The sequence below is a fragment of the Neovison vison genome, chromosome 7 (assembly GCF_020171115.1).
Source record: "Neovison vison isolate M4711 chromosome 7, ASM_NN_V1, whole genome shotgun sequence".
NCBI classification, from domain to species: Eukaryota; Metazoa; Chordata; class Mammalia; order Carnivora; family Mustelidae; genus Neogale; species Neogale vison.
In genome coordinates this window covers 192,389,408-192,417,293 of record NC_058097.1, presented here as the reverse complement: position 1 = coordinate 192,417,293, position 27,886 = coordinate 192,389,408, and the positions used below count along the sequence as shown (strand labels likewise).

The 27,886-nt window shown below is 36.1% G+C and overlaps 2 protein-coding genes across 2 annotated transcripts; both read left to right on the top strand.

Moving 5' to 3' along the window:
* The first annotated feature begins 2,052 nt into the window (after positions 1-2,052).
* Positions 2,053-3,009, top strand: LOC122912913 (olfactory receptor 4P4-like). The gene has a single exon (XM_044259314.1). The coding sequence runs from the start codon at positions 2,053-2,055 to the stop codon at positions 3,007-3,009; it is 957 nt and encodes a 318-aa protein (XP_044115249.1).
* Positions 3,010-14,674: 11,665 nt separating this feature from the next.
* On the top strand, positions 14,675-15,613 carry LOC122913635 (olfactory receptor 4P4-like). The gene has a single exon (XM_044260288.1). It carries the CDS (start codon positions 14,675-14,677, stop codon positions 15,611-15,613), a length of 939 nt encoding a protein of 312 aa, XP_044116223.1.
* The last annotated feature ends 12,273 nt before the right edge of the window (positions 15,614-27,886 follow it).

Genomic DNA, 27,886 nt, shown 5'->3' with positions numbered 1-27,886 from the left:
TGTGCTGTGCTCTTCTAACCACTGGTTCAGTGGTTGCCTGATGTTCTTTATGTGTCAACTGTGACTTCAGTTTCTACCTAAGAGAGGTCCATAATATCTCTGCCATCAAAGTGTTATTTCTATGACAGTAATTCTTCTCCCTTTTCCATTTTACATCTGGTCTCTGCAACGATCATGTATAATGACCCTCAGGTTACAGGGTGCGATAAATGGGAAACACTATTGTGGATTGAATCCCAATGATAGTCTAGAAACAAGGAAGAATCCTGATTGAAACAATTTACATGTTGGTAAAACTGAAGGAAAATTATTTAAAGTGTTTTAGAATGAGAAAAGTCCAGACAACATTAATGTTAAATAGTCCATATAGCTTTATTTCCATAAATACTCAGGAAGACAGACTGGGTGTCTAGTCACCCATCATCTTGCATATTCTTTTCTATTCAGTTATGGATTCAGGATACTTTTTTCCATGCCTTCCTCATGACAACCATCAGCATACCACTCAGCTCTCCTCCATAAAATTAGTCCCAAATTGAGGGGAAATGAGGATTTCTTTCTCCCAACATTCACAGAGTATTACTTCCCCAACCTGAGAAAAGATTAGATTCTCTTGATCTGAGTTTCTTCTTTTTAAAATCAGAGATTTGGATTAGTCAGGTGAGTTCTGCTTTTAAATTGTTTGTCGACTTCTTATATAGTAATTCTTCTTAAACCAAATTATTTCAGGTAAAATATTGTATTTGAAAAATTAACATTATTTCTAGCTTGTTAACCAAGAATCAGCATCACTTGCAATAAAAAGAAAATAGGTCAATGAATTCTACCTCCTTAAAACTTTCCAATACTCTTTAAGTAAGGTTAACTTTTGAATACTTTGTAACTCATCATTGTCAAAAAAAAAAAAAAAAAGTAGGAACACACTAAAAAATCACTCCTTTGTGAAGTTAGAATTTGAATAAAAATTTAAAGCAGAATTGTTATCCTACAGTATGGACCATTTTCTAAATGTCTCTCTCTTAACTCTCTCTCTATATATATATATAGATAGATAGATATATAGATAGAATGTGTGTGTGTGTATACATAAATAGAGAGCGACATATCCTACATGTATATGTATACATGTATGTGTTTACATACAATATTCTCTAGGACTTTAATACATATATATTAATTTTCAGTAGATCTGATGGTTTCTATATAATTTGGTATTACAGCATTTTGTGTGTGTGTGTGTGTGTGTGTGTGTGTGTGTTTTAAACAGACATCTGGAAACTTAGATATGACTGTCCCAGCAGGTCCAGAGAAATATAGGAAGTGCACTAGCTGTTCAAACCCACTGGGGACAGATAATTCCTCATCATTGAGGAATAAAACTCCGTGGAGTGCATTCTCTCTATTCTTAACTTATTTTGTATCAATTAAATAATGTCTTAAAATTACACATCAGATACAAAAGATGCAAATACATGAATGTTGCATTTATTTTGTTTCAATAAATATCGCTGAGTGCAACCTGACCACTAAATTTGACTAATGCCACCTTCCATACACTGCCTTTTTTGACATTAGTTCCTTAGATTGTATATAAAACTCACGAAATTTGGGGGAAGAACAATGATATATGCACGATTCAAACATACTTGATCAATTTAATAATTTTATCTATCCTTAAGGAGGGTCATCGCAATCTTCAATGACAGTATTTACATTTAAAAAGTTCTCTTTAACACATGAAATGTAAATAGGAGAAATGAATGAAAGTGCTAATTTATTTCCACATTTTGGTCATGAATTGATATTCTTTATTTTCTGTATACATTTTCACCATTCCTTGCTTTTTAAAAGAACAGTGATTCCATTGGTTTAGCATGCATGACCCATTGGCAATGTTTGGTCACAGTTCATTTAAGAAGTCAAGAATAATTAATATTAATATAATATTCATGTCAATCCACTCTTAATAAATTTTATACCTATGTGTTCATACTGTTAAGGTTTCACCAAATTTCTGTTTGTTTCCTCCAGATACATACTCATTTGTGTGTAATGTACAGCAGACTCAAGTATATGGAGAAGCAGAGAAACATCTCAGAATTCATACTTCTAGGTCTTTCGTATGACCAGAATACGCAAATATTTTGCTTTGTGCTCTTCTTATTCTGTTATGCTGCCCTGTTGGCAGGAAACTTCCTGATCCTTGTCTCCATTCGATGCAGCCCTCTTTTTCACCAACCCATGTACTACTTCCTTAGCCACTTATCCTCTGTGGACATCTGCTATACCTCTACCATCACACCCAAATTCATTGGTGACCTCTTAGGGGGGACAAAAACCATCTCCTATGATAATTGCATGTTACAAGTCTTTGCCATGCATTTTTTTGGGAGTACTGAGGTCTTTATTCTCACAGTCATGGCCTTGGATCGCTACGTTGCCATCTGCAAACCTCTCCACTACCTGCTTATCATGGACAGGACAAGGTGCCATCTCCTAGTGTTGGCTGCGTGGGCTGGTGGGGCTCTCCATTCTTTTCCTCAATTATTGATGGCAATCCAATTGCCATTTTGTGGTCCTAATGAAATCGATCACTACTTTTGTGATATCTTCCCTCTGCTGAAAGTTGCCTGCACTGATACCTACATCACAGGTGTCCTTGTGGTTGCCAATTCAGGTATGGTCGCCTTAGTTACCTTTGTTGTCTTGTTTGTTTCTTACGTCATTATTTTGTTTAGTCTAAGACATCACTCAGCTGAGGGAAGACGCAAAGCCCTCTCCACCTGTGGGTCTCATATCACTGTGGTCATCTTATTTTTTGGGCCCTCAATCTTTGCCTACCTTCGACCTCCAACCACTTTCCCTGAGGACAAAATTTTTGCTCTATTTTACACCATTGTTGCTCCTATGTTCAATCCCTTAATCTATACTCTGAGAAATACAGAGATGAAAAGTGCCATGAGGAAAGTTTTGTGTCAAACATTATTTTCAAAGGAAGTACGCAATTAACTTGAGCAACATATACCTAAGTAACTTTATTTAAAAAAATGAGCTTGATGCGGCTAAATGAGCTAAGAAATATTTGATTATCTTTATAATCAGTGTCTAGATGAATGGAATCCATGAAAGAAAGAGGAATTATAAAGAAATTTAAAGGGATAGCTTAATGAATTCTAATTCCCACATACCAGGATTAATTGAAAACTTAGTTTTATGGAGTGTTAAGGAGGAGTGATTAGGGTCACCTATAGAAAAAACTGCCAAATCAAATAAAGCAACACTATTTGGTCAGTGAATTATAAAGCCAAAACAATTTTAATGATAATTCTATTAAAAATCCTGCACTTATATGCTAGTTCTCATAGTGATACACATTCTACACTAGTGACCAAGTTGAAATCTAAAATTATAAAATAATGACTTTAAATCATCACATCTTTATGATAGAACATTCATTTCTGAGACACCTGGGTGGCTCAGTGGGTTAAAGCCTCTGACTTTGGCTCAGGTCATGATCCCAGGGTTCTGGGATCCAACCCTGCATCAGGCTCTCTGCTCAGCAGGGAGTCCGCTTCCTCCTCTCTCTGTCTGCCTCTCTGCTTATGTGTGATTTCTCTCTGTCAAATTAATAAATAAAATCTTTAAAAAAAAGAACATTCATTTCTACTTACTCTAGTGGCATTCAGAAATCAGCTGTACAATGAAGAAATCCGTACAAGAGAACCTGTTTTAAATCAGTTCCTGGTGATCAGTTCTCCTGAATTCATATTAAAAATAATAGTAATACCTAGTTAAGACAGAGCAAGAGTCAATAATTCAGGATGTTAAAACCAAAATTACTTGTTTTTTCACCATTGACCAGAATGTAAAACATTTTTCATAAAACCTAAGGGACTGAATAATAAATTGTAAATATCAACAAATCCCTACCTGCCTATAGTTGGTAAGTGGAAAGTTAATGGATGCAGAACTGAAGACTTTCTCTGCTATAAAGAGAGATAGAGGAAAAAAAAATAAATAAATCCTAGCAAAAGACAGATTAAGATATGGTCAACCAACCAAAGCAAATTAAAGTACATTTTGCAAGCATCTTTTGGCTGCATATAGATGTTTATAACTGCTTTATTTATAATTGTCAAACCTCAGAAGCAACCAAGACCTTCTTCTACTGGTGAATAGATAAATAAAATGTGATTTCTCTGGACAATGGACTATTATTCAGAGCTAAAAAGAAATGAGTTATCAAGCTACAAGATGATATGCAGGAAACTTAAATGTGTATTACTAAGCAAAAGAAGCCAATATGAAAAGGCTACCTATTATGTGATTGCAACTATATGAATCTGGAAAGGGTAAAACAATGGAGACCTTGACACCTTCAGTGTTTGCCAAGGGTCAGTGTAGAGGGTAGAATGAATAGAGCTCAGAAGATTTTTAGAGCAGGAAGCATGTCTGTATGTTAGTACAGTTGTGGATATATGTCCTTATGCATATCAAAACTCATAAAATGTACTTCATGAAGTATGAAGCCTAATGAAAAGAATATTTGGGGAGATAATCATGTGTGAATGTAAGTTCCTTTGATAGTAACAAATGTATCACTCTGGTAAGGGAGGTTGTGTATGAGGACAGGGAAATTATGGGAAATCTTTGTACTTTCTGCTCAGTTTTGCTGTGAAGCTAAAGCTGCTTTAAAAAATAAAGTTTATTGATTAAAAATATACACTATGGCATGACAGATATATCAAAGCTTGTAGTGGAAGGAAAGAGACATCTGAAAAAGAATTTCTACAGAAAAATAAAAATGTAAGAAAGGCCTTTTTGCATGCTTGATTGGATTCGAAGAAAGGTTACTCAAGAAACATAGCAAATGTCATTACAGAGAAGATGTTAGATAGCAGGATTTTAATAAAAAGAAGATGGTAAAACAAGGAAAGTGTTTTAGAATATGTAAGCAAAATGCAAGAGTTGCAATCAGTCTGGAGGCACCGTCCAAACAGGTATAAAGAGCAGAAAAAAATAATGAGGACGGTGAAACTCAACAGAGCTGTTAGAGCAAAGAGGGAGTGGACAGATTGTCTCAGCAGTTATACACAAGGAAACAAAACTATCGCCAGATTAAACATTTTCTCCTAAGCATTTTTTAAAAAGATTTTATTTATTTATTTGACAGACAGAGATCACAAGTAGGCAGAGAGTCAGGCAGAGAGAGGGGGAGGGAGGTTCCCCACTGAGCTGGGAGCCAGATGCAGGGCTAGATCCTAGGACCCTGGAATCATGACCAGAGGACCCTGGAATCATGACCTGAGCTGAAGGCAGAGGCTTTAACCCACGGAGCCACCCAGGCTTCCCTTCCTGTTTCTTTACTTAGCTGGACCAAAGAAAGCTATCTCTGAAATGAAAAAGAAATTCAGATATTTTAAGAGCAAATTCATTTTAAAGGACTCTTTTAAACAGTTGTTATCATTTGTTTACATTATCATGCTGTCTTCATAATGTAACTTTCTTTTTCAGAACATTATTAATAATCAAAATTATTATTTGTACACAATATTTGACCTAGGGCTAATGACGTTTTCTGCCACAAATCTAGACACACATTCCAAGTTAATGAGATTTTAGCATTCTATAAAATCAACAACTTTCACAGAAATGACTTCGGACTTCTTACTGTCGCTTTCATGTTTAGTAAGTTGAGAACATAGTCTTTTTCTTAATTGAGACAGAAGTGATGTACGATGTTATATTCATGTCTCCTATTTAACATAATGTATTGAGAAACAACCACTGCAATCAGTGTAGCTAACATCCATCACCACACATAATTGCAAATTATTTTCTTGTGACAAGAACTTTTTGGATACCAGACTTTCTCATTTTTATTGCACAAAATCCTGCCTGAGGATTTGAAGACATAGATTATAAAATTACTCCATATCAGAATCTAGGACACTTCTAAATATTTTAATAAGGAAACCTAGCATATTTTGCTATTATTTGAGACTTAAACTATTTCCAAAATATTTCCACTTTTGCGTTTATTGATGTGAAGATTTTGACAAGGGTTGCATGTTATAAGATAGAATATATAAATGGAAAAGAAAAATAGAAAAATATATCAACTTAAAAGTATTAAAGACTATCCTAAAAAGAGTATGGACGTTTTCCTTCTGCTTCAGTTTTTTGAAACAGCTTCGGGAGAATAGGTATTATTTCTTTCTTGAATGTTTGGTAGAATTCCCCAGGGAATCCTTCAGGTCCTGGGATCTTGTTTTTTGGGAGGTTTTGTTCACTGCTTCAATCTTGTTACTAGATATTGGTCTATTCAGGTTGTCAGTCTCTTCCTAATTCGGTTTTGGAAGCTTATAGTTTTCCAGGAAAGCATCCATTTCATCTAAGTTGCTTAAGTTATTGGCATATAAGTGTTGATAGTAATTTCTGATGATTGTTTCTATTTTCTTGGTGTGAGTTGTGATCTCTCCCTTTCCATTCATAATTTGATTAATTTAGGTCCTCTCTCTTTTCTGTTGGTTTGGCCAGTGGTTTATTAATCTTATTGATTGTTTCAAAAAACTAGCTTCTAGTTTCATTGATGAGCTCTACTGTATCTCTAGTTTCTACCTCATTGATCTCTGCTCTAATCTTGATTATTTCCCTTCTTGTGTGTGGGGTTGCCTTAATTTGTTGTTGATTTTCCAGTTCTTTAAGGTGAGAAGAGAGCTGATGTATTCTGGATTTTTTTCATTTTTTTGAGTGAGGCTTGGATGGCTATGTATTTCCCCTTTAGGACTGCCTTTGCCATATCCCTTAGGTTTTAGACTGATGTGTCTTCATTCTCATTAATTTCCATGACTTGTTTAAGTTCTTCTTTGATTTTTTCCTGGTTGATCCAAACATTTTTAAGCAGGATGGTCTTTAGCTTCCAAGTATTTGAATTACATATAGAGAGAACTTCTATTCCTTTATGAACAGCATAATCCAAAAGGTACACATAATTTTATTCAATAATGCCAAAAATAATCATTTGAGTGCCTTTTGTAGAGAAGAAATTATTAGACTAGTGATCAATGTTAAGAAACATGGTAAGATAACCAATTGATGGCAACACTAATAGAGTTTCAGTAACAGATTTTAAATTGGATTTTCCCATGATCACATTTGTTAAATCCCTCTTATGAATGCTCTTTCTTATTTCCTTTATTCCCCCATTGATTACGGGTGTGTGCATGCATACACACACAGATTGTGTATCTGTGGTCCTAAAGGAATCACTCAGAAAGGAAAGACTGTAAAAGAAAAATGACAGTTTTGAACCACACACCACTGGCTATTTCACATTAGTTCATGTATTCCTCACTAAAATTCTGAATTTTGGATTGATATCTTAGTTGTGAAATGAGAAATAGGAAGCCTAAAGAGATGAAGCCATTTTCTCAAGGATCACACTGGTCAGTTGATTTGAGATGACTCAGCGTTTCTATCCCTTTCTGTGTTGCTGCTGTTTCAACCACTTATTCAGTGGTTGCCTCAAGTTCTTTATTTACCAATTGCACCTTTCGTTTTTCCATGGGAGGGGTCCTCAGTATCGCCATATTGCTTCATGAGAGTAAGTCTCCTCAACTGATTTTCCCTCTTCCCTTTTAGCTCTACTAATAAAACTGATCATAGATCAACTTTCCTCTGAATACAGGCTGGGGTTTTGAGTTATTGGAGGTGAAATTCCAATGATGATGTGGAAAACAAGCAGCAATCCTGGTGAAGAATTGCATTTTTTTAAAACTGAACATAAATTATTTCAAGTGTTTTAGAATCAGCAAATTCTAGATTACATGTGTATATTAAATATTCTGTACCTCTTTACTTACATAAACACTCAAAGAGACAGAGGAGGTGTCAGTTAACCCATCATCTTGCATATTCTTTTCTGTTCAGAGAAGGAATCAAAACAGTTTTTTCATACCGTCCTTCATGACATCCTGAAGTTCTCTCCCATGAAAGACAGCCCCAGATTGAGGAAGAAACAGGATTTTTGTCTTTTAACATTTACAGCATGTTACTTTTCATTTCTGAGAAATTATTTAAATTCTCTTAATATATTTTCTCTCTTTAGAATCAGAGATTTGCATTTGTCAAGTGATTCCACATGTATAATGTTCACATTCTACTTAGATAAAAGCTGCCTATAAATCAATTTGTTTTAGAAATTAGATATATCTAAAAATTATTATTGTTTCTACCTCATTAACAAAGATTAGTATCAGTTGTAATAAGTAGGGGATAGGTCACTGATCCTCACACTCCTAAAGCTTTTCTTTTTTTATTTTTTTAAAGATTTTATTTATTCATCAGAGAGAGAGAGAGTGAGCACAGGCGGACAGAGAGGCAGGCAGAGGCAGAGGGAGAAGCAGGCTCCCCGCCGAGCAAGGAGCCGGATGTGGGACTCGATCCCAGGACACTGGGATCATGACCTGAGCCAAAGGCAGCCGCTTAACCAACTGAGCCACCCAGGTGTCCCAACTCCTAAAGCTTTTTAGTGCTCCTTATTTAGAGTTAACTGCTGAACACTCTGTGACATAATTATTTTATTTTGTTATATAAAGGAGTCTAGGGAACCTTGTTAATGATCCTGAAAGCAAAGCAACAAATCGGAAGGTTATAGTTTTATGAGGTTATAATTTTGTGTAGTATTTTAAAACAGAATTAAGGGACATCTGGGTGGCTCAGTCAATTGGGCATCTGCTGTCAACTCAGGTCATGATCCCGGGGTCCAGGGATGGAGCCCTGCATTGGGCTCCCTGCTCAGAGGAAAGCCCGGTTCTCCTGATCCCTCTGCCTGCTGCTCTGCCTACATGTGTCTCTATCTCTCTGTCAAATAAATAAATAAATAATCTTAAAAAAAATAGAACTGATGTCTTTTGGTGCAGACCATTCTAAAACTGCCATAGGTGTTAACATATTGCCATCTAAACTCTTCTTGAAAACTTTCAATAACATAAAATTTGTGAATCTCTATAGATGATGGTTACTAAATAATATTTTTTTTAAAAAATAATTTTGTATTATGTAAAGCATATCCCTGGGCCCAGATATGTCTGTCACTTGAGATTCAGACTAAGGTAGAAAGTGTGCTAGTTTTTGCAAACCCACTAAAATTAGGTACTTCTTTCTTAGTGGGTAAAATATCTCTTAGAAGTACTTTCTCTGTATCCTACACTCATTTTGCACTGACTAAGTGATACCTTCACCTATACATCAGAAGGACACCTGGGAGGCTCAGTTGGTTAAGGAGCTGCCTTCAGCACAGGTCATGATCTGAGGATCCTGGGATCCAGTCCTTCATTTGGGTCCTTGTTCAGTGGGAAGCCTGCTTCTCCTCTGCCTGATGCTTCTTCTTCTTGTCCTCTCAGCCTGATAAATAAATAAATAAATAAATCCTTAAAAATGATGTATTAGATACAAAGATGCGAATTCCTGAATCTTTCATTTATTCACTTATGCAAAAAACTTCATAGAATGCTTTCTCACCACAAAATTGTCTTCAAATTACTTTCAGTATCGTCTCCTTTTTTTGGCATTTGATCTTTAGATTGTATCTAAAATATAAAATTTTCAACAAAAGCCATGGCATATGCATATTTCCAGTATGCTTAGGCAAATGCTTAGGCAAATGCAACAATCTTATGTTTCTTCTATAAATTGTTATTATAAGCATCAGACAGCATATATATTTTTAATTTTTTAACTCATGAAATATAAAAATGACAAATGAATAAGCTTCCTGAATATTATTTCAAGACTTAAGTCATTAATTGATATTCTTTCTTTTGATGTATTATTTTAACCAGTCTTTTCTTTTTTTTTTTTTAATATTAATCTACCTCTTTTTTTTTTCCAATTTATTTATTTTCAGAAAAACCAGTCTTTTCTTTTTAATGTCAGAGCAATTCCATTGGTTTAATGTGACCCATTGACAATGTCTGACCTGAAAGGAAATATAGTATGCTCTAACCCAAATTATATTTCAGTAGTCCAAACAAATGTGCGTTTCTTCAGGATTCATTCCCAGAAAATTAAGGGAACTTATTCAGATCATTTTAAAAGAAGGAAAGTAGATTTTACATGTAACTTATAAGAATTGGGAAAAAAGGAAAAAATCTTTCCTTGTTTTAGACTAAATAATATAATCAACCATCCCTTAAATATATAATAGTAGTAAAATACATTTTAGAATAATATTTAAGTATTTTAAATAATTACTAGTACTTTTGAGGATATATGTGATTATAAAGTTAAATTGTGATAGATTTATAAAAGACAATAAAACCAACTTAATTTAATAAATCAAGCATAATTATTCTTAACTATGTCAACTTGCATTTTAATAAATTTTATATTATTGTGTTCATACAGTTAATTTTCACCTAGAATTATGTTTTTATTCTTTCAGAAATATAAGTTCTTTGGAAGCTTACACCAATGCCAAATATATGAAAAGCCAGAGAACTATCTCATAATTAATACTTCTAGGACTTTTGTATAACCAGACATGCAGATATTTTCTTTGCACTCTTCTTAGTCTGTTATGTTGCCCTGTTGGCAGGAAACCTTCTGATCCTTGTCGCCATTCAATGCAGTCCTCTTTTTCAACAACCCAGGTACTATTTCCTCATCCACATATCCTTTACAGACATTTGCTACACCGTAAGGTTACACCCAAGCTAATTACAGACCTGCTAGTGGAAAGAAAAGCCATCTCCTGTGGTAATGGCATGTTATGGGTCTTAACAATGGACATTTTGGAGGCACTGAGATCTTCATTCTTACCACCATGATCTTTGATCGCTATGCTGCCATCCGCAAACCTCTCCACTATGTGATTATCATAAAAAGAACCAGGTGCCATCTCTTATTCTTAGTTGCTTGGGCTGGTGGGGTCATCCATGCCTTTCCTCTGTTTTCTACTGTAATCAGTTCGCCCTTCTGTGGTCCTAATGAAATTGATCACTACTATTGTGAAGTATTTCCTTTGCTAAAGTTGGCCTGTGCTGATATGTACATCACTGGTATTCCTGTGGGAGTTTTTTCAGGTATGGTTTGCTTCGTAGCTTTCATTGTCTTATTTGTTTCTTAAGGTATACTATTGCTCACTTTAAGAAATCTCTCTCAGTTGAGGGAAGACACAAATCTCTCTCCATCTGTTAATCTCATATCAGTGTGATCTTCTTATTTTTAGAACGGCAATCTTTATTTACCTTAAATAACCTACTACTTTTCCTGAGGACAAAAAAAATTGCTCTATTTTATACCATCATTGCTCCTATGTTCTATCCCCTAATCTATACTCCGAGAAATTCAGAGATGAAAATAAAACATGAGAAAGGTATGTTACCCACCATTATTGTTAAAGGGAACACATTGTTAATTTGAAGAAGTTTATTGGCAAAGCAAATCTTTCCCCCAGAAATTGTTTTAGGAGGAGATGGAGAGAATAATACATATTCACATTACATCAGTGCTAGAAGAATACAAAAGTATTGAATCATTCAGCTAATCACCCTCAAGAGATACATCAAGGGGTGCCTAAGTTGGCTCAGTCTGTTAAGCATCCAACTCTGAATTTCAGCTTAGGTCATGCTATCTGGGTCCTGCATCAAGCTCGAGTTGGGTTCTGTGCTCAGCAGGGAGTCTGCTTCAGGATTCTTTTTCTGCCTCTGACTCACCTTAGGCTATTCCTGTCCCTCTCAGATAAATCAATAAGCAAACAAACAAATAAACAAATCTTCAAAAAAAGATATAAATCAAATGAACCTCAAGGCCATCAATATGATCACTATAATAATATGAGCTTTTTTTTTTTCAAATTTTCATCACACACATGTTGGCTGATGTAAAATACCTGTGGGAGGTTCCCCCTGAGGACATGCACATGCTTTAATTCATGTTACTCCCATCAATGTTTCCTGAAAGGCTCTTTGGATGAAAGATAAACAGGAGGGGCAGAGGTGCTCTATATCTGTTTGTTATTACATAGTAGAGATACAAAAAGTAAGAGGTACCACTTGAAGGATCACTTTGAGACATATATATATATATAATATAAACACACACACACACATATATATACACACACACCATATCCTATATATGAATATATAGGATAAAGAGAAAATAATTGTAATTTCCACAGTCTTCATTTTATACAGAATTTGATCTCCTAATTTAAATTTTTAATTTCCTCTGTAATAATTGTGTTGTAGATGTTTTTAAGAGAAGATATTCAGGAATATCTGGAGTGCAACTGATAAAAACTTTATGCCTTCATTTGTATTTGGGAGAAGGCATCTAAGCACAATGAAAAAAAGTATGAGCTTCCAAATCATATGGTATAAACTGGTGATTTAGATGTAGACCCCCCCTCTTAGTACTTGTGCAACCTTGGATTCAAGATTTCTTATTGGCAAAACAAGGACAGTAATACAGTAGTCCTTTTTATCCATGTTTCAAGTTGCAGGGTTTCACTTACCTGCTGTCAACCATGGTGCAGAAGCAGATGACCATATTTGATGTGCTGTGAGAAGGTCAATAGAAGCCTAAAGCTATTTCCCAATGCCTGCCTCATTCACCTCACTTCATCTCATCATGTAGGTATTTTATCATCTCACATGATCAGAAGAAGAAGGGTGAGTACAATAAGGGTTACTACATTGTGATATATTGAAAGAGAGAGGGGGAGCAAAAGAGCAAGGAAAAGGGAAAGAAAGGAAAGAGGCAAAGGCAGGTTCTATGGATTTCCCCCCCTCCCAGGGGATTACCAGCAGTAAGTTTATAAAAGCTGCTATACATCTTTTTCTATAAATGTGTATTTTCACAACTTATTTTTAAGCGCTGTAGATTGAGCAGCACTGGACTTAGTGGTAAGAGATGTTCAGGCTTGCACCGGTGTTCAGAACACACTCTAAACCAAGAGTTGCATTTCCTACTGTTTTGATTCTCTAGTTTTTGTTCTCTGATTTTACTGAAAAGCTACCCTGGGATTTATATATGTCCTTTAACTGATCCTATTCTTCCACATAAAGTTTAGGCTTGGATCTTCTCACCTGATACATAAGGAAGTACTTTGCCAAGTTCTATGTTGAAACCAGAACAAATTTATACCAATGCCCATGTTTTTTCCTTATCCTGAATGCATGTCTAGCATAAAATCTTCAACCCACACCATTATGGAAGAATACAAGCCAATAGATAAAACCGATTAATTGATGAAGAACATCCTGTTTTCTATTTTCTTATACAACTGTGTGTTCCTCTCCACACGGTTTTGGGAGTACTCGTCTATGGACTTGACAAGTTAGAACCATGAGACCTTGCATTGTATATTCCCCAATGAACTCCATTTTGCTCTCAGAACAAGACAAATAGATTTAGTATTTTTACTTCCACTTACCAACCAGGGAGGGAGGATGAGAGACAATGAATTTCTCGGTGTTAACAAGAAAAAGGTAACAAGACATAGGACCCTGGATGCTCCACTTTATGAGCAGTAGATGAGAGATCTGTTCTCCTCAACACACTCTGCCCCTCTGGTACCATGAAAATAATGAATTGGCATTAACAGTCTTTTAGGAAAATCATGATTTTGCTGTGGTGGACACTTGGCAATGGGTAAAATGTGATGGCTCAACATATTCTTTCTCTTCTCCTAGATCAACTGCATCTAAGTGGCTATGCTGCTTAACTGCATGGTTAAACATGCAGGACGTTCTTTCATCACTCTGGGTTCTTCAACGTGTCAACAGAAAACAACTGGCTCTCTGCAGTGTTTCTAACATTTTAAACAGCAACCTCTAAAATGTGTCTTCAGAATGATTTTGGAAAATGGAAGGCTTTTATATAAAAGTAGCACCATGTTCCTATATCCAGATGCCCAGATTGTGCCCCTGGTTTTCCATTTCCTGCCTCTCCTGAATCATGACAAAATCTGGTTCAAACTGAACCTCAGCAAAACTACGGAGAAGGTGAGTCACTGAGTTTGTGATCAACTAATTCAGGTTATTTATCTGCTATGATTAAGAACCTTGATTGTGATTTTATATCTTGAATAAATATTTACTTCTGAATGTATAGAATATGGTGTTGGATTGGGGCTTTGTAAGTTATTGTCAGTAGCATATGGAAGGGAGGACAATTGCTTAGGTTTATCTGAGTGTTAATGGCAGAGACAGGAGGTGGAAAACAGAACAAAGTCCTTTTGGTCAGGGGATAATGTGACATAACTCTCAAGAGCACAGAATTTGGCATTTGATACAGGTTCATACCTTAGGTTACTGTTTATTATCTGAATGAATTGGTGTTATTGTCAGAACCCATCCAGTTGCGTTCCCCCATATATAAAAATCAGCAGAGTCACTCCTGGGTTATTATGAGTTAAATGCATGCAAAATGTTCATTAAATTCCCAGGATTTAGTATGCTCTCACTAAACATCATTTGAATAATGATATCTGTCATACACCAGAAAGACTGTAAACATTAAGTGCAAAAATTCCTCTGTGATATACATATTTTTTCATATAAAAATACTCCAAATATTTACAGTGCTACAAAAAATGTCATATGTTCTATATCATTTCAGGTGAAGTAAGTTTCTGTTGTGTCTCTGGACTCACCTCAGCCTCATGGAAAATCAGAACAATGTCACAGAATTTGTTTTCATGGGACTATGGGAAAATAAGCAACTAGAGCTACTGTTCTTTTTCTTGTTCCTGCTGTGCTACCTGGCTGTCTTAATGGGAAATTTCATCATCTTACTCACCATCACTTGCAGCCATCTAATCGAACAACCAATGTACTATTTTCTCTGTCACCTTTCCTTCATGGATCTCGGCTACACCTCCACTGTGGTCCCCAGGCTAATCAGGGACTTAGGTGCAGCAAGAAAAAACATTTCTTATAACAGCTGTATGACCCAGCTCTTCACTGCCCACTTGCTGGCAGGTGTGGAGATATTCATCTTGGTGTCCATGGCTTTAGACCGCTACGTTGCCATTGTCAAGCCCCTGCACTACATGGTCCTCATGAACCGGCGGACGTGTGACATGTTGGTCTTCATGGCCTGGGGTGTGGGGTTTTGGCACTCTGTCGCTCAATTGCTCATGGTACTTGACTTACCTTTCTGTGGTCCTAATCAGATCGATCACTACATATGTGATGTGAAGCCTCTTTTGAAACTGGTGTGCAAAGACATTCATGTTGTTAGTATCTTAGTGATTGCAAATTCAGGAATGGTGGCGGTTGTCATTTTTCTTGTTCTGGTGGTTTCTTACATCCTCATATTATGGAATCTTAGGACATACTCCTCCATAGGGAGATGCAAGGCTCTCTCCACCTGCAGCTCTCACATAATGGTGGTGGTTTTATTCTTTGTGCCCTGTATCTATACTTATGTTCTACCTGCCGGGAGTGAGAACAAGGATAAGGAAATCTCTGTGTTTTACACTGTGATTGCCCCCATGCTGAATCCTCTCATCTATACCCTGAGAAACATGGAGATGAAAATCGCCATGGGGAAGGTGTGGTCTAAAATGGCACATTCAGAATTCAAGTCAAGAGGTTGATTTTCATTGTGCTTTCATTCAATCCATTGTCCCCAGGTCATTGACCACTTGTGATGTTATAAAAGCATATGAGCTCTCTTTGTGGAGCTGGATTAAAGAGCCTCTGAAGTTAGTATGAGCCAAAGCAGCAAGTCATTCTAATTCAGATTGCAATCCACACTTTAAGGAGTCCAATTAGTTCCCGGTGTGAGCACTTGGATTTGAGGAAATCAAGAAATAACCTTCCACAGCTCATCTCTGATCAAATCAATTGCCTCTCAAAAAAAATCTATATGGTTCCCTGTTTTCCTTGGAACAAAATCCAACCTTCTCATTTGTTTATCATAAATATCCCCAAATTGGTTCAGGGTTCAGCTCTAACTGGTACTATCAGAGCTCATCACACTGGAAGAAAGTATGGTGTTACAATGACAGGCTTTGGGGTCAAGGCGAGCTGAGTGACATAGTGACTCTAAGTTTTTATCTCTGGGTTTCGGCAATTTGATTTATTTATGTGTGTTTCTATGAAATGGGGTAATATTATAGCTCATGAAGATATACTATCACTTGGACAAACACATGTGAAATATTTAAACAGCATAAGGCATATTGAAAAGCCAAGTCATGTAATTTTCTCTTTCCCTGTCTTTCCTCCTGTGTGTCCCATTTCCTCGTTACTTTTTTTTTTTTTTTTTAATTATTTATGTGACAGACAGAGGTCACCAGCAGGCAGAAAGGCAGGCAGAGAGAGAGGAGGAAGCAGGCTCCCGGTCAAGCAGAAAACCTGATGTGGGGCTCAATCCCAGAATCCCAAGATCATGACTGGAGCCGAAGGCAGTGGTCCAACCCATTGAGCCACCCAGGGGCCCCTCCGGGATACTTTCATCCAGTTACACTGGGTCCGTCTACATTCTCCAAACACACTCTACAATCTGTCAACTTAATGGTTGTATAACAGCTATCTCCTCTGCTTAGGAGTCCCCATGCCATGCTTGAAGGTCCATGTCTTAACTCTAATTCTGCTCTAACACTGCTCATGTTTTCCTATTCAGGAAGACTTGGCAAATCCAACAGACTAGAAGTCATTCTGATTCCTGCCCTGTTCTTTTGTTGCTCTTCAGCAGTATGTTTTCTCCACTTGAAATAACCCTATGTCCTATCTAAGTGCTTCCTCTTAATGAACTGTGCTTTCACTAGTTTGTCTGAGAAGGAGGAGTATGTGGTATAGCTTTATTTTTCTTTTTATCTTTCTTTTTTTTTCTATCAACAAACTGAGGACAAATTAAGATGTAAACAAATAGTAGCTGAATTAAATTCTTTGATAATACTTTATTTTTTATGTGACTATATGCATTGTTCTTACATATCTAGAACTTGTCCTTGTGTCATGAACAATCACGCATTAACCATAAGATAAGTGATGTCAAAAGGCTAAGAATTTATCATATAATCCCATGTGCCTATAAAGGATATAATGAAATTAGCAGACCACCATACGCTTAGAAAAGTTTTATTTTTATTTTTTTCTGTATTAAGGTGGCACTACTCCCTCAATTATTGGTTACCTCTTTGTCCATTCATCGTGTAACATAATCTCAGCTCTGTGCTTCCAATCATTTCCAGTTTCTCTCTGCCCAGAATTTGTCTTTTCTCAGCAGAGTGATTTCATTGCTTCCACACAAACTTAGCTTGATTTAGTTACTTCTTCCCCAGAGTCCAGGCAAAAATCAAAGATAAGTCATGGAGGTAGTAGGTATTATCTTAGTGTCTGGCACCAGTTTTTTGATGTTTCAAATCTTAGGAAATTTCACATATATAACTAATATTTTATTTTTTCCTACTAGAGCCATGTAAGCCTCCACAATATGATGGGAAAATATTTTGTCTGTCCCATAGGAAATTGGCTTTGACAGCTTATTCATCTATCTGTTTGATGGCTTAATGTAGACTTTGGCCAAAGTGTTTTGGAATTTTTTTAAGTATACAAATGCCATGTGCCTCTTTCTCTGTGTGTGTGTGTGTGTGTGTGTGTGTGTGCATGTGTTGTTTGGGATTCTTGGGGCTCTTAGAATATTTTAGCACAGGTCAGGGAAATTCCTATCCCATCAAAAAGAATGTTATGCAACAAAATTTAAATATATTTCTATTATTTTCCCAAGGATCCAAATGTTTTATTGACAAAAATGGAGTGTACTGTATGAAAAACTGACATATAAAATATAACAAATTAAATTACTTATCAATTTATTAATAGATTCTATTCATCTACATAGGAATTTACTGCTTATTTACAATCTCTTTTTTTTTTTTTACAATCTCATTTTTAATTAAAGGAATATCTGTCATCAACTAAGAAATCTGTTACACAGCTTCTGTTACACAGCCCCAGAGTTATCAAAAACCACCAGGCTGGAAGAAGCTTAGATACCTTGTCAGGGTCCTAAGGGGAAGACCAGAGGCCCAAACTAGCTGTGGCTGTAAGAATTTTATATGACTCCCTGCCCCAGCCCCCCTCCTAATCCTTCACCCTGTGCTCAACCCTGTATTTGTCCGCAGGCATCCATCGTGAAGACTGATTCAGATACTGTACCTAAATCATCCACTAAGAGATATTTAGTAAAATCGAAATGGTCTCAAAAGGCTGATGGTTTAGGTAGAGTGGAAGATGAAGTATTTAGAATTAATTGCTTTGAAATATCTATTTTATGTGACACCATAATCATGGGGGTCTCTGGTGATGACGAGAATACCGGAAGAGCTGAAATCAACCCTCAGGGCTGCCAGAGAAGGATGGAAGGCCTGTCTTCAACTCTGACCCTCCCCATTTCTGTGTAGTTCATATAATAGAACCTCCATGGTTTGAGTAAATTCTCACATGCAGGTGATTCTGAGGGGATATGGTGTGCCAGGTGCATTATGGTGGCCAGGAGTTTAAGGTCTCAGTTAGGAAATCTTTGTTAGGACCCATAAGCCGTGTGATTTTGAACATAGTTGGCATGACATTCATAGTTGAATTCAGAATTTTAGAATTTAAAGACTTTGTTTAGAGGTGTTAAATAGTATGGCCAGTAAGAGGTTGTATCCAGGCTCTCTGAGTTTGAAGTCTCAAGTTTCGAAAACTGTGTTCCTTACCTGTCTATTAACAGCAGCAAAAATTCTAATTCGTTATGTTAGTTAAAAAAGCACTGATGCTTCTTGGTTCCTTCTAGCTGAGGCTACCCACTGATGAGGAAGGGAGGTGGGGATGCTGGTGATTTTCTCTGTGTGGGTAACTATTCACTTGACTAGAACTTGTTTCCTGGAGAGCAAGGGTGGCCCCTCACTGCACTTTTTCCTTTGAAGGAAGGAAAAACCTTGGAGGCTTTTGAATGGCCTGCCTCTATTTACTAAACTTCCTCAAAGACAGCCCTTGGTCTCTTTCTGCGGCTGCAAGATTTTCTGATTGGATTCTCAAGCACCGTTAACATATTACGTTCCTCAAATTCTTTATCTTCAGCATTTTGCTTTCGGTATTATTTAGTTCTGTCCACCCCTATTATAAATTCTATGATAAACTTGTGAGAGAATATTCGTATAATGCTTTCATTGTACCTTTTACATATCATATGGTTTACTGAAACCTGTTTTTTTTTTTCTTTCAACTAAGTTTCCTTATTATTTTGAGACTATCTTTAGAGCTCCTTCTTTGCTTATAATTCTTCATCAACTTGCTTCTTATTCCTCATGCAAATATGCTTTCCTCGGGCTCTTCATTCAGCGCACCCAAATAAGCAAACTGTAATGGAATCCGCTCTGAATCCAACTGGAAATGTCTCACACAATAACCATCAGGGCAATTAAAAGTAGACTTCTGTCCCTTAAGACTCCCAGAATGCTAGATCTGCCCATTTTGCTGAGAGTCCTGCCCTATCTGTCCCATCCAAGTAGGGACATGTTGTAAGAATTCTGGCCTCAGAGTTTTTGGTTTTTGATTCTGACATGCTCTGTAATCTCAATTTAAGTGAAAGTAAAATTTAGTTTTGCCTATGTAAGCTTGGAGTAGGGAGGTGCGGAGGTACAGGGAGGGAAGCAGAGGCAAAGAGCAAAGACTGATGTGGGGCTTGATCCAACAACCCTGAGATCATGAACTGAACTAAAACCAAGAGGGGGATGCTCAACCAAATGAGCCACCCAGGTTCCCCTAGAAAATACCTCATGATTAGCTTGACTAGATATCATCAGCTGGATTTCAAATATTTTGTAAAAATGAACATTACTTTTCATCAACACATGAGTTCCATTCCTTCTATTAGTAATTTGCAGGTTTTTTTCTTTCTCTTTTCTCTTGATTGATCTCAATGACATTTGGAATTTTCTTAATTCTTCTGGAGGATTAACCTTTCTCTATTTAAAAATGTTAGTTATCTTTATCTTATTTTATTTTTAAAAGATTTGATTTATTTGACAGAGAGAGAAAGAGAGAGAACACAACCAGGGGGACCAGCAGGCACAGGGTGATGGAGAAGCAGGCTTCTTGCTGAGCAAGGAGCCAGACATGGGGCTCCATCCCAGGACCCTGAGATCATGACCTGAGCTGAAGACAGAACTTAACCAACTGAGACACCCAGGCACCCAGGTGCTACCCCAAGAATGTTAGTTATGTCAGCCAGTTCGTTCCTTAGTTTGTTACATCATTACCTCTATTTTGTTTGGATTTTACTTTGGTTTAGTTTCTGGGATCTTGATTCCTGAGATACATATAACTCATTCATTACTAACCATTGCTGTTTTTTAATAATAGATGTGATATTATTATACATTCTACACATGTTAAAATAATAACAAAATATATAGTGTTCATACTAAGGCCAATAAATTCAACACCTTAGACTGGACAAAGAAGTCTTTTATTTTTTTATTTTTATTTTTTTTTTTTAAAGATTTTATTTATTTATTTGACAGAGAGAAATCACAAGCAGGCAGAGAGGCAGGCAGAGAGAGAGAGAGAGGGAAGCAGGCTCCCTGCTGAGCAGAGAGCCCCATGCGGGACTCGATCCCAGGACCCTGAGATCATGACCTGAGCCGAAGGCAGCGGCTTAACCCACTGAGCCACCCAGGCGCCCCCAAAGAAGTCTTTTAATGATATAAACTACACAAGGTCCTGGAAGTTAAAGATACATATTCTCAGTGGTCTTTATTTACATCTTAGAGTAACTGAATTTATTACATTCTCTTCATGCCCCCTGTCTGGATAGCTCTGGTAGTGAATTTTACCCAACATTAGAGAAAAAATAATTTCTATTCTATACAAAACTCATAATAATAAAACAGAAGTGAATTCATCTTAACTCATTTCATTGGTCCAGTGTTTCTTTGAATCTTCTAAATAGTGTGAGGTTTTCTATACATTCCTTAGAATTTTCTCTACAATTGTGTCATGGTGAAAACTGCCGATTCTGCCAAATTCTTGTTCAAGGTGAGAGACTTTTTTTTTTATGTGAGTTTAGAATGGTTGTGCCATAGAAGAACAATATATAATATCAGTTGCATAGTTTGTATTGGAAACTACAAAACAGAAATTGGATTTTTAAATTCCATTTCCAATACATCAAATACACAATATACCTAAAAAATATGACAAGATAGGGACAAGACATACACTGAAAATGTTATGAAAACTCTGTTGAGAATATATGAATAACTTAATAAATAGAAAGAAATATTGTGCTCCTGGGCCAGATGAGTCAATACTCTTTGGATGTGAATTATCCTCAAATATGTGTTTAGATTCAAGGAATCCCATAAAAATATGAATGGGCACAAGTTTATTATTTTCCAAAGTGATCTAAAATGTATAGAGCAGGGCACCTGGGTGTCTCAGTGGGTTAAAGCCTCTGTCTTTGGCTTGGGTCATGGTCCCAGGGTCCTGGGATCGAGCCCCACATTGGACTCTCTGCTCAGCAGGGAGCCTGCTTCCCTTCCTCTCTCTCTGCCTGCTGCTCTGCCTACTTATGATCTCTGTCTGTCAAATAAATAAATAAAATCTTTTAAAAAATAAAAAAATAAAATGTATAAAGCAATGTAAAGAAACTTCTTTAAGTCACACAACTTTAAAAAGAACAAAGCTGGGAACTTACATTATCTCATTTCAAGGTCTACTATAAAGCTGCTGTATTCAAAACAGTGTGTTGTTCTCATGAAGCTGGACAAACAGATCAATGGGCCAGCCTAGAGAGTCCAGAAATAGACCTGCGTGCATTGGTCAACTAATTCTCAACAAGGGTCTATAGGCAATTTAGTGGAGAAAACATCATTTTCACAATGAATGACAGTAGGAATATTAGATATTGATATGTACCAAGAACAAGAACACCACAAATATCCATTCATCACAGCTTGTATGAATTCAATTCCAAATGTAACGTAGACCAATATATAAAATGGAGATGCATAAACCATTTAGAATAAAACAGAGGCAAAATCTTTGTGACTTTGGATTAGAAAAATAATTTTAAACATAATAACAATGGTGTGGTCCATATAAAAAGAGATAAAATGCACTTCATTAAGACTAAAACTTTTTCAGCAGAACAAGTTTATGATGATGGGCAAAGTCAAGATTTGAAGATGTTGATGGTGTCTATATGTCTCTAAGGGGAGTCCTAGAGTGTCTGTCAGGGTAGGATACACAAGATATGACTGACTCTCTTCTCTGTGGATTGATACAGGCTAGATTGGGTAAAGCTTGGTCAACATTGGGCATGGTATTGAAATGGACAAGTGTAAAATCATCAAGCTTTGATATCCTCTGTGCCGAAGGACTATGTAGGGGAGGAAAGCTTTTCCCTTTTTCCTTTTTCTATTCTTTGGCTCACCCAACAATTAAATTCACATAAGACCGGTTAACCCAGGGGAAAAAAAAATAAAAATAAAAACAAAAAAACTTCGATTTCATATATATGGGAACCCCAAAGAAATGAAACTCCCTGATAATCAGGCAACTGAAGTGTATATGTTTTCCTGAGCTAAAAAGAAGGGGGTAGGGATTCAATGGACACAGAAGGGAATTTGAACAAGCAAGCCCTGCAGAGACCCCCAAGTTTGCCATGCCTACCGCACACTCTTTGTAGTTTTCCTGGTGGTATCTCTCTTCCTAGACCAGGCCCTCTGTCTAAATTCTTTTAGGTGGTAACTGGGGAAGAAAAAAACTCCTCTTGAACTCTTTGGGCCTGATTGTTTTCAGCTCAAAACAATCCACATATCTAAGTGGCACATTGGGACAGCCTGCCCTGAACCCCATCAGATTGACTCCTTCATTTACTCAGGGTTACAAAACTTTCAAAGCCTGGAAACAGCATTAGATTTAGAAATATCCACTTTCTTACTTTTGCCTATGCAAATTAGTTATTTAAACTCTAAAACTTTTTATGTTCTTCTATGCATAATAGAGGTAATAATACTTATGTCAAAATATGAAAAATTTTGTTTTAAATCATCTAATGAATTTTCTTAAGATTTTATTTATTTATCTTAGAGAGAGAGAGAAGCAGTGGGGCATACGGGCAGCGGGAGAAGGAGAAGCAGACTCCCTAATAATGACGGATTCCATCATTCCTGGGCACTGAGATCTGACCTAAGCCAAAGTTAGAGCTTTCAAAGATTGAGCCATCAAGGTGCACACTTCCTCTTAAATTTTTCATCTTTCTTATTTCTCCTACCTTCTATGTTCATGGGGAAAGAATGTTTATTGTTTTTTCGTTCCTTTTCTTTTTCTCCTATCCCGCAACCATCCCTTCCAGCGAAGTTAGTCCCGAACCATGGATAGTTCTGCACCCGTTCATATTGCAGATTGTTGACTGTATTGATTTATCGACTCTACACACTTCACATCTTGGTAATGGGGCATACTTGGACTGTCAGTGCTCATGTGTGGTTCTCTTTGTTCTATCTTATCTCACATTTTCCTAGTGGCTAACCGGGTACTATTACAGACTACACTGCTTTCCCTCTCATTCTTCAGAAAGCTGGATGAACTTACAGAACAGTCAAAATTTCTTGACCTGCTCTGACTATGGCCTTTCTGGGTCTCCAGAGAAGTAGTGCCTGAGGCATGCTAATGCGAAGGAGGAAAGCACCACCCAGGGCAAAGAGAGACATCATTCTGGGCAGTGGTTTAGCACATTGGCCAGGATCTCTCTAGAAATGCCTTTGGGAATGTAATTACTTACAACTTTCAAAGAACTATTAATTACTGTATTGTCTCCTAAAGTTTATATTTCATTGGTCCCGACCAAATTTTCTTCAGGAGTAGGCAGAAGCTCGATGATTTCCAGGACCTAAATACTCTTGTTACCTTTTGCAGAAAATAAAAAATACTTTTATTTTTTTAGTGGTCTAGCATTCAGATCTTAAATCAGCATTTGAAATTCCAGGAAAGTCTACTTTCCTAGGTGAGAAAAACGCCTTTCTTCATCTTTGATAGATTCAGTAAATATTTGAAGTCTACTTCCCTTGTGAAACTGTAGAAGGAGTAAGTCATATTGAAATTTCCAAAATATTTGTAGATAATTAATCTGGAAGTATGTGAATTACTGATTTATAATTCTCTTCATTTTATCGCAGATTTTGATGCTGGGGATGACTTGGCACAGTGAGTATCTGGGAGATGGAATATAGCCTAAAACTAACCTGCCAGACTCTCAGATCTTATGCTTAGTGAATTATCCTTGTCATCTTGGTTTGGGAAGGGTTCCACCAAGCACAGTCTAGACTAATTATATGGTCTTATTCCATATAAATTCATTCCAATACTATAAATTCTTTTGAAATATATGCTAATTCCATTCCTATAAAAATGCTTTATAAATGTTAGTTTTAATTGTGTATTATTCATTGAATTTCACTGAGTGAATTTCATTGTGTCCCATTCTTGTACTTATGTACAAACCTCTGTACATAATTGCTGTTAATAAATAGCCTTGTATGCTTGAATATGTACAGTGATAAGAAATTCCTATATTTTAAGCACTTGTCATCCTAGAATAGTTTCATCTGAGTCAACTAATTCAAATTTATAGCATGCTCTTCTGCTACACTAAGGGAAAACATGAATATGTGATGGAAATATATATATACACATACATACATTTGAGAGAGGGGAAGAGAGCATGAGTGAGGGTTGAGCACGGAGTGGGGAGAGACACGGAGAGAGAGAAGCAGACTCCCTGCTGATTAAGTAAAGGACACAAGGCTTGATTCCAGGACCCTGAGATCAGGACCTGAGGCAAGGACAGCAGCTTAACTGACTCAACCACCCCGGCACCCATGATGGAAGCTTTAATTTAAACATAAAAGCCTCTATTCTTATACTGATAGTTTAAGTAAAAGCACACTCAGAATTTTTATTTAGAATAACCAAGGAAGTAAAGTAATCACTTAGCTATATTTTTATAGTGCAAAGAAATCACTCTAAGCATTAAGGTTAAGCATTCCCTAAGAGGACCAATGAGGCATCCAACTAACCTAAATGTTTTCCCCAACAGATTGTTGAAGCTGAAGTTTACCTGAAAAGTTATGAAGCCCATGTTATGATATTCTTTTTACTTTATTTTCCCACTGGCCTTGGTTGTGTGGAGGTGCATGATGCTTTCTGTGGTTCTAAACTAATCTGATTTAAACCAAAGTGTAACGGTCTATTTCTTATTAGCTCATGTATTCCTCATTAAAATTCTGAATTTTGTAATGATATCTTCATTGTAAAAGGAGTAAGGTGGAGTTTAGAGAGATGAAGGAATTCACTCAAGGACTGCACTGGTTGGTTTCCTTAAGACGCCTCAATGTTTCTCCCTCTTCCTGTGTTGTGCTCTTCTAACCACTGGTTCAGTGGTTGCCTGACATTTTTTACACATCAACTATAACTTCAGTTTTTAACCTAAGAGGTGTCTGTAATATCTCTGCCATCAAAATGTTATTTTTATGGCAATAAATCTCTTCCCTTTTTTCCCTTTTACATCTGCTCTCTGCAGTGATCATGTGCAATGCCCCTCAGGTAACAGGGTGAGATGGGTAAGTAGTACTATTGTGGATTCAGTGCCAATGATGGTCTAGAAACAAGGAAGAATCCTGATTTAAACAATCTATATGTTGGTAAAACTGAAGGAAAATTATTTAGTTTTTTTTAGAATGAGGGAATGGCAGACAAGATTTATGTTAAGTAGTCTGTATATCTTTATCTCCATAAATACTCAGGAAGGCAGACTCCATGTCTGTTCACCCATCATGTTGCATATTCTTTTCTATTTGGGTTATGGATTCAGGATAATTTTTCATGCTTTTCTCATGACACCCATCATCCTCCCAGTCAGCTTTCTTCCCAGATTGAGGGGGAATTGGGATTTCTGTCTCTAGACATTCACAGAGTATTACTCCTGCATCATGAGAAATGATTAGATTCTCTTGATCTGAGTTTTTTCTTTTTAAAATCAGAGATCTGGATTAGTCAAGTGAAGTTTGCCTTTAAATTGTTTGTAGTCTTCTTGAGTAATAATTCTTCTTAAACCAAATTGTTTTAGGTAAATAACTGTTCCTGAAAAATTAACATTTCCCACCTCATTAACAAAGAGTAAACATCACTTGCAATGAGTAGAAAATAGATCAATGAATTCTACCTCCCTAAAACTTTTCAACTAAAGAGTAGTTAAGGTTAAATGCTGAATACTCTGTAGCTCAGTATTATTTTCAAAAAAATGTAGAAAAACACTAAAAATTACTCCTTTTTGAAGTTAGAATTTAGAATAATAATTCAAAGCAGAATTGCTCTCCTACCTTAAGGACCATTTCCTGAATGCCTCTCTGTTAACTCTCTCTATATATGATATATAATGTAATGTTATATCATATCATATCATATCATATATAGATAGTATATATAAAATATATAGAGATATAATACATATATGTGTATAGATGTATTATCTATATATATAGTCTCTAGGACTATATAACACATAAATGTTAATTTTGAGATTTCCTACTGTTGATGATTTCTATATAACTTTGCTACAAATGCATTCTGAGGTTTTTTTTTTTTTTTTTTTTTTTTTTTAAATAGACATCTGGAGGCCTAGTTATGACTGTCTCAGCAGGTCCAGAGAAATATAGGAAGTACACTAGCTCTTCAAACCCACTAGGGACAGATAATTCCTCATCATTGAGGAAAGTAACTACTCCAAGTGCATTCTCTCTATTCTTAACTTATTTTGTATCAATTAAGTAATGTCTTTAAATAACACATCAGTTACAAAAGATGCAAATACATGAATGTTGCATTTATTTTGTTTCAGTAAATATGGCTGAGTGCAACCTGACCACTAAGTTTGACTAATGTTACTTTGTGTATCATCCCCTTTTTTGACCCTAGTTCCTTAGATTGTATACAAACACAGGAAATTTTTGACAACAGCGTGACAAATGCACTATTGAAACATACTTGAGCAACTTAATGGTTTTATCTATCCTTTAATGATTGTCATCGCGACCATCAGTCACAGTATTTACACTTTTAAAATTCTCTTTAACACATGAAATGTAACTAGGTAAATGAATGAAATGGCTAATTTATTTCCACAATTTCCGTCACTAATAGACATTCTCTATTTGCTGTATAGTTTTTTCCCCACTCTTCACTCTATAAAATAACAGTGATTCCATTGGTTTAGCATGACCCATTGGCAATATTTGGTCACATAGCAAAAAAAAAAAAAAAAAGAGTGTGCTTTATACAAATTAAGCTTCAGCAGTTCAGACTGGCATGTTTGCGTTTCCTGAGGTTTCAGTGCCAGGTAATTCATGGAATTTGACCAGAAAAGGGTGAAAATAAGAAAGTTGACCTCATGTATTAGCCACACACATTTAGGATATATACTACAATGTATTTTTTGACTTGGCAGAATTTTTATAAACTTTCTTTCTTATCTAAATAATATAATTAATAATAATGAATCATCTTTAATTTTTAAAATATCATTTAAATATTTAAAAATCATTATCAGTAAAACTGAGCAACATAGATAATCATTCCCATTATAAAATTATTCCACAATACTTCTACAGACTCAAACACCATAAAACTGGAGAAAGCAGCTTATTTTAAGACATCAAGAACAATTAATATTAATATAAATATAATATTCATGTCAATCTACTCTTAGTAAACTTTATATCGTTGTGTTCATACTATTAAGTTTTCACCAAATTTCTGTTTATTTCCTTCAGATACATACTCATTTGTGTGGAACATATAGAAAACACAAGTAT